This window comes from Nothoprocta perdicaria, unplaced genomic scaffold (genome assembly GCF_003342845.1).
Source record: "Nothoprocta perdicaria isolate Ctin4 unplaced genomic scaffold, notPer1 scaffold_17, whole genome shotgun sequence".
NCBI lineage: Eukaryota > Metazoa > Chordata > Aves > Tinamiformes > Tinamidae > Nothoprocta > Nothoprocta perdicaria.
The window spans coordinates 115572-127217 of NW_020454871.1; the positions used below are offsets into that span (position 1 = coordinate 115572).

Here is an 11646-nt window from a genome sequence, read left to right on the forward strand (position 1 = left end):
CAGTGCCMTTTGCACTGCCTGGGGAGGCAGGTCGTGCGGTCCACCTCTGCACACACCACTGAGACAGGATGATACCCACGGAACCAGCCCAGCTCCTGAGCCCTCCTCCTCTCCCAAGAGCAGGTGGGACTGCACAAAAACCCTTGCACTGCCCAAGAGGAAAGCCAGGATTTGCTTGTATAAATCCCTTTCTAGCCCTCACCCTCAAGGGGAAAAAAAAAATAAATAAAAAGGAAAGCAAATGAGAAAAAACTGAAGTCGTTCAGCTTTTGCCAAGGGGGTGGGTTTTGTGCCCTCTGCAGAAATCCTCACTCCTGACACTGTTCTCTCCTGGTCCAAAATGRAGAGGAAAGAGGCCGGGAGCACACTGTGCTCCGCGGACTCTTTCAAGGAAACCTATTTCATGTTGTTTCTCACGACCCCTTGCTGTGCTTCCAGCTTTCTCTTCCTGCCCTGCCAGTTTCTCAATTTAGCTCCTTCTCACTTTTTTTTTTCTCAGCCCTTCTTTTCACGACACCATAAAAATCACAGTCCTGCCCTAATGAGATTTCAGAAAGCACCAGGTTGAGGAAAATAGCCAGGAGAAACAAATCAGGCCACAAAAAGAAAAATGGGCAGCATCTAAGGAGACCTCGGCACCGATGCGGACTGAAGCTGGCGGCCAGCTCTGCAGGAACCTGACTGCAAAGCTCCCGTGCAAACAGCCACGGGCACTGGGAAGGGAGGCTGCCTTCACGCAACGGTTCACTCCTCGTGATGCAAACTGCGGGCCTAACATTCCCGTTCCCGGCTCCCTCCTTACCCTCCTGGCAAGATTTACTCCTCAGATCCCCCTGAAAGCTCTGCARAGCAGCTGCGCTGCGGTTCAGGGCCACTCTGGACTTACTGACTCCTTCCCAAAAGGGGGTTCACACACAGCCTCCCACACCTGGTACCTGGTCCCTCACCTAGGTTTCTGCATCATCACTATGTGACTGAGGCTGGCAGCAAGTAGTGCCCCAGCAGACACCTTGCTGCCAGCCCCATCCCCACCCCATCACACATGAGGAGCCAGGGATGAGCTGGTCTTCACACATAGTACAGATCCACAAAAAAAATCAGGGCTGCAGCCTCTGGGCACGTCTGCCATCCACCACTGCCAGACYGTGGAAGGAAATTAGCAGCTTAATCATTATCATTGCCTTTGCCTTCAACTACTCTAAGGAGTAAACAAAGAGAAGTTCATGCAGTTCCAGTCCTAGTCCTCCTACCTTGCTGTGGTGGCAAGAACAACAACCYACCTCCCACAAACATTTCCCATTTCTCCGCCTCATGTCTCCATGGAACATCTTGTCTCCTTGTCCCCACTCYGCTACTAAGAAAACACCGGTGTCTCTACAGAGGAGTGTAGAAGATCATTCAGAGGACACAGGTCTGGCATGGGAGATACAGATAAGCGAGCACAGATAAGGGAGAAGAGAGGTGAAACAGGGCAGGAGGGGTGAAAAACAAAGTGAGCACTATTAGCCAAGTGCTGCTGTGACCTTCCCTGCTCCCCATGCACATGGGGATGGGATTCTCCCCAAAATACATTCCTGACTGCTTTGACTCACCAGTGGAGAGCTCTGCCCGCCTTGGTGGGAAGCCCCTGGCGAGCTGAGCAGCCCCTCTACGATGGGGGGAAAACCCACCKCTGACCTAGCACCCAGCTACCAATGGGTCCTGACCTTCACCGCTCGGAGCGACCAGAAGAGGAGGACTTGGCTGGAGAGCAGCACCTCTTTCCATTCGCTCCTTTCATCCCAATCTGAAAACTGCTCTTCCTCTGCACAGATACGGGCTGCAGCACACTGAATATTGGGCCTCAAAGATCAAGGCACAAAGAGGTCCTTGATGTGGATTGCCTCCGGTCATCCACGAGCGCTGAATGCTGAAGAACGGGCTCTTTTTCGGGCGACGTTTAGAGCAACTTTCCTGGGAGAAGCAGGACTGCTTCACTTGAGGATGTGAGAAACAGAACCCGTTTCTATTTAAATTTCCATTTAGAGAGAGCTTCAGTTGAACATAAACTAAAAGTGTTACAACTTAGGATTAATTACCTCAACTTCATTGTTTCATTCAGAATTCTTTCCCCTCTCCATATATTACGTTTTACCATCATCTATTTCATCCACTTGACTCCAATTTTTACACACAAATGCTTATTTTGATGCTGGAGCCACAGGACAGAATTTGCCATCACATGAAAATCAAATAAAAACAAGCTGATGCTACTAAAATTAAATGTTCTCATTGCCCATAAAGTCCTTTTCTCCCAAAGAGGCTTTATAGCTGATCTCTKAACTTCGGCTGTTTGTCCCATGAGGGCAGAGAGGGACAGAAACCGCCTCGGCAAGAGTCCTGGCTGCCTGTCCTCCCTGAGCTGGAAACCCTCATCGCTGACCAGTTCTTGGACTTTTCCCTCATGCTGCTTAAATATCTTGAACTCTGCCTTAACTCTGCCTTAAGAATAACTCAGCCCATCAACTATTAGACAACTATTAGACAACTTAGACAACTATTAGACAACTATTAGACTATTAGACAACTTAGACAACTATTGGTGCAGCTCGGAGCCCGTATCTTTCAGAGGTGACACAGCAGCGCTTTCCCTTGGACTTGGAAGGATCAATTTAACGAGGTTCGGAGCACAGATCAGTACCAGAACCAGCCACACGATTCCCGGCCTGTCCACAAACACGTGTCTCTGCAGGACGAAGCAAGAGGCCTCCACGTAAGCTACAAGCAGCTCCATTAGCCAACATGTTTGTGAGGAAAATGGCCGCCTCGGCGCTCTCCTCAGCAACGCACCACTCTCAGCAACGCGCCGCTGTCCACAACGGCCCCGAGACCCCACGCACGGCCACTATGGGCAAACGGGCCTTCCCCCCACCTCCGGGCCTGGTGACAAAAATCTCTTCTGATGCCCTATTCTGATGCCCTAGGAGGGGCTGCCAGGATGGGAGGGTATCGTCCCAGCCACTTCCCCGGGTGCGAGGAAAGGTGCATGGAAAGCCGTCCCAATGGGCCCCCAAGATCACAGAATCATTAAGGTTGGAAGGCACCTCTAGAGATCTAGTCCAACCTCCCTGCTCCAGCAGGGACACCCAGAGCACGGGACACCCGGTCACATCCAGGTGGGTTTTCAAGACCTCCAGAGAAGGAGACTCCACGACCTCCCTTGGCAGCCTCTTTGAGGGCTCTATCACCCTCACAGTAAAGTTGTTCCTCCTCATATGGAAATGGAGTTTCCTGTGTTTCAACTTATACCCATTGTCCCTTGTCCTGTCACTGGCCACCGCTGAGAAGAGCTTGGCTCCTTCTTCGCTACATTCACCCTTCAGGCACTTCTTATGCATATTGATCAGATACCCTCTCAACCTTCTCTCCAGGCTAAACAGGCCCAACTCCCTCAGTCTTTCCTTGTACAATAGAGGCTCCAGTCCCTCCATTATCTTTGTTGCCTTCCACCGGACCCTCTCTAAAAGCTCCACATCCCTCTTGTACTGACGCAGAAACCCACAGGCGGGCAGAGGCACCTGCAGATGCAGCCGCTGTTGTCACGAGTGACACCGGAGCATTTTCTGTGGGTAGCAGTGGGGAATTACAAGTGACAGCCACTCACCCCTGRGCACGGCAAGGACACAGGCTGCTCTGGAAGCGCCCGCAGAAAGTGCCYGTCTGCAGCTGCCCGCGAGCGTTCAGACTAATTGCAAACCCACAGAAAGACCAGTGAGCAAACGGGAGTTTGCTCTGAAGACGGGCATGAAACGAATGCAGATCGGAGCTGTTCCTGCCAGCGGAAAGTCAGAAATCGTGTCCGTGAAGGAATTTACAAGAGCCACTTACTTAATTATGAGCGTTGACTTGCCCGTCTTGCCTGCGGTCCGGGGTCCTGCTGGAGCTGCCGCTTACAYGAAGGGGCCCGTTTGCCAGCACTGATAGCGCAGCAGCTGGTTTCAGAAACCTGAGCAAATCCAGCCACATTCCCCATTCACCGGCTGGCGAGGGAGCACAGATATTAATTAACTTCGGGGCTTTGCTCTCCAGAAATACCTCCRAAGAAAAGCACTTTTCCCTCCAGGAGGCAGCTGTCCAGATTCTCATATTTTATTTAGCACCAATTTTAGAGGCAGAAGCCCAGCTTTCTGTTCATCTCTGCTGATAACGGACTCCTGTTTTCTGCACAGTAAACAGCCTATAAATAAAATACCGACACGGATGTCACACTGAAAATATCTGGAGGGGATTAGTATATGTTCTGGATAATAAATGGAGCTGGTTGAATTATTCACAGTGAATAAATCGGCCCTTTTCTGGTTTGGGAGCAGACCCTGAATCTTGCAAAGCTCCTGGGATATGTTCCGGATGGGAATAACTCATTTATTTCATTAGGGCTGCTTCTCTGAGGCTCGTGATTTGTGACATTTGTCTTTGACAGGGACYAAAAACTGCCCTAGCAYGTTAGCTTAGTGTGTGCCCTGTGCACCCTGAGGAGATTCACGCTGAAGCCCARCTTGGTGCCCGCAGGCCAGGTCAAGCCRAACACCCCTGGGTGCTTCAGCATCRCGYTGCGCCCAAGACGCGGGTGCAGCAGGGCTGTGAGCTTCCAGGGCTACCCCCGTGCTTCCTAGGGAGACATTTGTGAAGCTTTTAAAGTCCTTCTCGTGGAGAAGTGCTGTGCGACTKCTGGAGTCTATTAGCATCGGGAAAGTGGAGCGGGGGGGGAAGAGAGAGGGGAGGCGCAACGAATTTCCTTTACCTATAGGCTTATCTCGTGCTCACATATKCAAGCATCTTAAGTAGTATGCCATTTCCATTTCATTTCCTCCCTACTTATTCCAAAGCAGCCAAAGCCAAGTATAATCAAGACTTAAGTGTTCCTCGGAGCCAGACAATTATTACTGGCCTTGCTTCCCCCATCTATTAAGAAGAAACGAGGATATTAACCCAAGCCTCGCAGCAGGACAGCCCCGGCGGCAGCCCAGGGCTTCCCGCAGCGGCTCCCGCTGCTTCCAGCGGAGCGTGGGCTCCGTTCCTTGGCACGGGACTTGGGCACGGACACCCAAGGGCTCCGGTGAGGCTGCTGAGYCCCGCTGGGCTGCGATTCGGCCTCACGAAGAGGGCAGAAATCCCTAGAAGGAGGTGGAGCTGAAGCCTTTCGGCACCAAAGCCCCTTCCTCCCGGCTCTCCCTCCGCCAGCTTCAGCTTCCAAACCCAAACCCTCTTCCCCAGCTACTTGGGATTCACATGGAAGCAGTCAGTGAGGAGCTCTGTTCACTCACGCTGTGCTTATACTTCTAAATTACAAAGTGTGTCAAATGAGAATTTAATTCATGTTTAACAAGACAAGGTTTGTAAATCAATTATTCATCAACTRATAACGAATAAACATTTCCCCCCCTGTTTTCTCTCCCCTCTTTTTTTCCCAGGGTTTTCACAAATGCACCACACATGCAAATCTACTGAATCTATTCTGCAACACTTCAGACATGGGCGAGTATGCTGCTCGTCCTCAATTTCCTTAGTTTGTTGCATGGTAACTACTGCAGCCAGGCAGAGCATTATAAATTTAATGGCATGCAGCATCTCTTAAAGAGGGAAGAGGGGAATAATGAACATGGGTATTGGGACATCCCATGGACTTTGGCCAGGAGGCTATTGCAGCATCGAGCTGCACTCATCGTGCTCAGATACAAGCTTTGCATTTTGCTCTGCAAATGATAAAGGCAGCAAAGGAGACAACAGCCTGGGTCTCTGGGAGGAAGCTCGGAGCAGGACTCGCTCTGTCCCCAAGCCAGGAGCTGAACTTTTTCATTCCCACCTATGCAGATTCTCACGGACACTTCATGGACACACTTAGGTCCGAAACACATTTGACCCCCATATTTGGCAACCACTTTACTTCTACAGCATCTTTTCCTGAGAGTTAAATAGCCCTAGAGGAAGGTGATCCAGAACTCAAGGTGCCCTTGACACCAGTTAGAGCTATAATCTACAGCAACAGAGCCATTTAAAAACAAACCGGGAGCAAATCCCTCCAGCAAACAACCAGTCAGCAGAAAATTTCAACCCGAAGTCTCCTGTCTTGGCCCCGGCTGCTGCAGCCCTCCCTGGCACCTCTTCCACAAACAGGCACGGAGAACCAAGGTTGTTTTTCCTCACCAAATCAAAGCACCGGGATTTGTGACACGCCAAGGAGAGGGGGACGCCCAAACGCTCAATGTCATGGCACCTAAAGGGGCATCCAAATGTKCTCATCTCAGAGCTGAGCTTCTCCTGCCCCATCCCTGTGGCAATAGGCAGCCCCACAGAGAGCATCGCCCGCCCCACGGGTGGCTTTGCTGCCAGCCCAGCCTGGCCCCACGGCCGGAGCACCAAGCAGATGGAGGACCAAGCAGCCCGAGGGTGACAGGCAGAGCACAGGRATGGGGCACAAGAGCTTGGGTCCTCCTTCAGGTCGCTGCCATGTTTTCGTTCTCCCTTGGGATGCCAGAGCCAGGTCCTTCTCGCAGGGAAAAAGAGAATTTCAAATTCGCCTGAACACCTAARTGGGAAACAAGACAGCCCTTCTGGTCTACAAAAGATACCAGGAAATCACTTTGCGTCTCTTCCCTCTCCAACTCTGCCTGCTTTCTGCTGACTCCCGAATATTAATGTTATTTATGACAAGTGATCGATGAGGGGGATGCAGAATTCACACCCAACGCAGGGCATTTTCAAATCACCTTTTCATTTCTAAGGACCTGAATCAGTTTTGCATCCTGACATGATTTATCACTTTGAGGTTGAGCCACGGCTACACAGGAGCAGCCTCCAGGCACTGCCAGGGTATTGCCAGGCTCAAGGCAGCAGAGAGCAGTTAACTCTTTGAGGGGAGGGCAAGAGACCACAGGACACCTACTTAATACTGGAACTATATTGCTTAAACCAGAGTCTCCAGTTCCACCAGGCTGTCAGAGTCCTGTAGCTTCTGGCTTGGGATGCCCAGACCGCACGGGGCTATGCTAAGAGCCACGGTTATGGTGGTATATGGTGGAGATCTGGCATCCAAGACAGACCTGGGATCGAGAGGAAGCAGAGCTCCCCAGACCTGTGGGAAAGGAGAAGAGCGCTGGCATTGGGAAGTACTCCTGCCCAGCAGTGCCAATCTGGACGGTACCTTCGACACCAGCAGGACCCACAGAGTGGCTATATTTGTTTCACAAGTGGAAAGTAAAAAGCAAAACAAGAGCAGGCAAATCAGCCAAGCCCAGCAGTGGCACCATGGCTTTATTGCAACCCCTTTCTTATTTCTTTAGGAGAAGCTATAGCAGGATGCAACCTCTCATGAGCAAGGGGAAGCATGAGCCACACAGATGGCAGAAGTTTGCCACCCAAAATTATAGSATTTGGGTGCAGCCTTCTTTAGTATCATCAGTATTCACCTAGGATCTCAAGGAGAAAGGCTGTCAAGCTCAAAAGCATGACAGATTCAGAAGTTATTAAAGGGATGGTGAGAGAACAAGGTTGCAGAGCCTGCTTAGGGATTCCAGGGCAGAAATGTCCTTAAACCACTGGCCACTGCTGCAGATTTGCCTTTCAAGGGGTGGGTTGGGACCCAGCAAGGACACCTGCACTGGCAGCATCYGGGCACCTTGGGCAGACTGTGCAGCCGGTTGTGATGGACACAGCACAACACCCCCAGCCTAGGAGCGCTCAGCTATCTGGCTGACTCTTAGAAAGAGCCCAAGCACCCTGGTTCAGCTGCTCTAGGAACAGACAGGCCTGTCCTCAGCAGCACTCTGGATTCTCTGGTGTCTAGGCAGGGCTGAGCTCGCACAATAACTGTTCCCACATTGGGGATGGCTATTACCATCCCACAGGATGGCTATTATCTGTGCCTGGCATCCTGTTTTCACAAAAACTGCAGGAACCAAATACATACAATGCCTACATGCTGCCAAACATGGCTGGTACTGGGCCAGTGGATCAGRAGTCATTGGAGCGCTGGGATGGACGCACGCACTCACGTACACATCACCACTGCATAGGCTTCGTTTCTTAGGAAACCAATCTAGCAGCAACGCCTGGTATCTCCATCTCGGAGAGGAGATGGAAGCAAGACTGGATTTGTAAGCCATTCCTTCCTCCTTCAAGCTGCACGGCCATGCAGCGATGCTGTAACGGGGAGCAGAGCAAGGCATCCCAGGGGCATGGAACGAAACAGGAGAAGGGGAAAGAAGTAGGAATGAAGTAGCACAGAGTGGTTTTGCTTTGTATTTTGCCTGGCACATCCTAGGACAGTGTAAACCTGACAGGACAGTCGCCTACAACATCCCTGCCACAGTCTGCGTTCTCCATCAGTAGGAGGGTGCATCACCCAAACACATTCCCATGGACCCAGCCCCTTTCAYGAGGGTCTCTTCCCCACTCCCTCCACATCACTGGTCCTGCTCGGAGGGCCACAGCAGAATGGAGGTCAGCAACATGATGGTACTCTCCCCACCCCTTGCTCCTCTCCCCCTTCACGGGGCTCAGTCAAGTAACTTCAGCCCACACAAAGTCACACCTCCAGGAAACACCCACGACAACAACCAGAGGAAATTTTTTTTGACTTGAGGACTTCCCTGGTGGGCCTCCTGATGGTGCCTTCACATGCTCAGTCATCAAGGCTGAAATGCATTTTGGAGGGAGAGCAGCGCTACCTCTACAATGCCTCTCCATTCCTGGGATGCCTCTCCTACCTCTACCCCTCTCCACCAAATGGGCTTGTTCAACAGAATTCTTTTACTTTATCAGAACATCCCTGTTCCGTAAATACCCTCTTTTCAGGTTTGAGGGAGGCTGTTTTTACTTCTGCTCAGTTTTGCATTAAGAAAGACAGGAAGAACCAAACTGTCCTGGCTACCTTTCCCTGTGACCACACTGCCCTATGGCCAAAATTGTTTTTCAAAGCATGACAGCATTTTTGATGAAACAGAAGATGGGGGCGGGGGGGGAAATAAAAAAGGCAGAAAAAGAGAAGTTTCCCGTGGAAAGCAATTGACAGTTGTTCTCCAGAGCTGCAAGACCTGGAAGTTCTTCACAGCAGAAAGAGCATTTCCACCAAACATTTCCACAAGTCCCRGTGCAGCAGGGCCCGAGCCACGAGCGGAAGCTGCGGAAGCGGCGCCGCCGTCAGTCCAAGGCGGGAGCAGCTGGAAACGGAGCCTCTGGATCCAGGCCGCCCCGCCTGCCGCTCCCCAGCACGGGAGGCGCAGGCCCCGGCACCCACGTTTCACACCAGCGGCCCATTGCCATAGCAACCGTCTCCGGATACCTATTTCAGGCCTGCCGGGAGCTGCTCCCCTCGCAGCCGGCTCCRAGCTCGCCCCCAGAACCCCAGCTCCCTTGTGCCAAGGCCAAGGCTCTGCACTGCGATACCTGTCTGCACATCACAGAATTGGGAGCATCAGCATCACCGTCCTGAGCACGGCTGGTCACTGCCACCACTACAACACACGGGGACCTTGTAAAACCTCCCTAGCTCCGGCAATCAGCAGTTGAGAGCTCATTTTCCCCAAAAAGGGGCACAAATCCACCTCTTCCTGTGAGGAGAGCTTCTTCRTGCCACATCCAGCTAGCAGGATGCAGCCCACCAGACAGCAGAACCAGCCCCTCGTTCTTAGGTTTTTTCACACTCATGACACTCTCCCAACGATGTCCACTCACCATTTGGATGACAGATACTGGCCCAATGCTGTTCACGTAGATATCCACGTCGATAAACGTGGGCTTGACTGCAAAGGAAATAAAACGGGGATGTGAGCAGGAGGCTGGGGTCATCAGCAAAGGACACAGGACAGGGGGCTGGAGAAGCTGGGGAGCGTTCACRAGCACGGTGGCTTCACCTGCCTAGAAATCCCAACTACAGCAGCTACAAAGCCACGAGGAGAACACAGGACACCCCTGGGCAGGTCACCACCTGTGGCCCTGCTGCCCAAAGGGTGGCTCTGAGGGACACTTACTGCCAATGTCRGGCCTCAGCTTGTTGTCATAGTTCTTCAGCAGCGAGTTGAGGATTTGCGTGGCATCAGTCTCCTGCGCCTTGGGGGTGAGGACCCAGGTTTTATTGATGCTGAGGTAATCGTAATCATATTCCTCTGTGCTTTCACACCTGGAGCAGGGAGACAAAGAGACACTGCGCTGGCATCTTTTGGGTGCACTGGCTTTCAGAGGCCAGAGGGCCCACGGCTGCTCAAAGGAGCAGGGATCTCTCAGCAGCGCTCCCAAGGTGACAACTTACCTGGTACCCTTGCTTCCTTCAGGGTCCCCAGGAGCACAGGGTCCCTCCCACCAGCTGTCAGGACACAAGCACTTCACATCCTCCTCAGATTCCCTCCGGGAACACGGGGCTCATCCCCAGAGCTGGGGACCAGCCCTGCCCTCTCCGCCTGCGTGGCGGCTCCCGGGGCTGCCCTGCCAGCCCCGACCACCTCYGCTGCTCCCACTCCCTGTGCTCCGAGGAAGGGCACAGCGACAAGACAGCATTTTGGGGCGGTTCTCATAAAAGCATTTCAGAGAAAAAGAGGTCCTARAACTACCAAGCACACAAGTCTCGCAGACCAGGATCGCAGCCATCTACCCCGCACRGACCCCAGGAAACGCCAGCTTCATGCCAACTCCTCTGCCCCGTRGCCAGGAGCTGACACGACCCATTCCCTGGACCCATTCCCTGTGCTCATCAGCTCCAACTCATCAGCTCATGTACACCCCAACCTTGGCTCAAGCTTCCATTTAAAGCCACGCTATTTTTTTGGTCTTTCAGTKTGCAGGCAGGCAGGAAAAGCTCAACTCCTCCTCAGGACACGAGCCGCTGAGCCAACAGCTTCTCTCACCATCTTTCCAACATGCCCTTCTCCAAACCTTCTGCTCCTCCCTCTTTTCCTGAAGGAGCTTTCTTAAACCCTCTAATTAAATTAGGCCCACATGGTCACGCAGGAAATTCTAACCACCTGCCACTGCTCCGGGCAGGTCATTCACAAYATTGTCACCAGAGCCACGCGCGTGAGGATGCTGAGCCGTCCCGCAGCCGGCGCATCCCCCTCAGCATTTGCCCTGTCAACGTGTCACCTGCTCCRGCGTCAGAAAGGGTCTCGCAGCGGGAGCTGCCGCTGTGTTGACGCATCCCAGCTGGAGGCTCGCAGCTCCAAGGTGTAATCAGGCACCRCTGATACACATCTCCCTTCAGTACCAGGGGAGGCAGAGCCTGGCAAAGGTACTCGGAGAGGAAAAAAGCATTCAAGTGACATGTTGCAGTTAATTTATCAGAAGCGCCTTTTAAAGCCCCAGATGAAACTTGCTTTCGCGGTCGCTTTAGAGCTCTTTGCATCTCCCCAGCTTGCAGGCGTGGAGACGTGTCCCCCGACAAGGGATCAGATCTGCGCAGCCGGCCGCCTGCCGCCACACGCTCGGTCTTGGCACCTCAGCTCGTTCTTACCCGTGTGTCTGATTGTGCTGCACTTTCTACGGATGTTTAGGGAGTTTCAGGCAACCTCGGCAGGATGCGCTTGCTGGACTGGAGCCCTCAACACTCCTAACCGAGCTAGTTACTCTGATCTCAGCCTTGGGTCAAGCTTAGCTGGCTTTGCCCTGTCTGGTGTTAAT

The 11646-nt window shown here is 52.5% G+C and overlaps 1 protein-coding gene across 3 annotated transcripts in view; it reads right to left on the reverse strand.

Moving 5' to 3' along the window:
- LOC112944467 (gamma-aminobutyric acid receptor subunit gamma-4) overlaps positions 1-10917 on the reverse strand; it is a 28503-nt gene extending 17586 nt beyond the window's left edge. Inside the window, exons 1-4 of one of the 3 annotated variants that reach the window (XM_026035906.1) lie at positions 10878-10917; positions 10286-10339; positions 10008-10156; positions 9712-9779 (exon numbers count right to left, since the gene is read on the reverse strand). In XM_026035906.1, coding sequence (XP_025891691.1) covers positions 9712-9779; positions 10008-10156; positions 10286-10339; positions 10878-10891 — 285 coding nt within the window. In that variant the 5' untranslated portion in view covers positions 10892-10917. Of the gene's footprint in view, positions 1-9711; positions 9780-10007; positions 10157-10285; positions 10340-10758; positions 10776-10877 lie in introns of those variants that run through there. The other 2 variants (XM_026035907.1, XM_026035908.1) reach the window with 2 other exon arrangements.
- Positions 10918-11646: the final 729 nt, after the last annotated feature.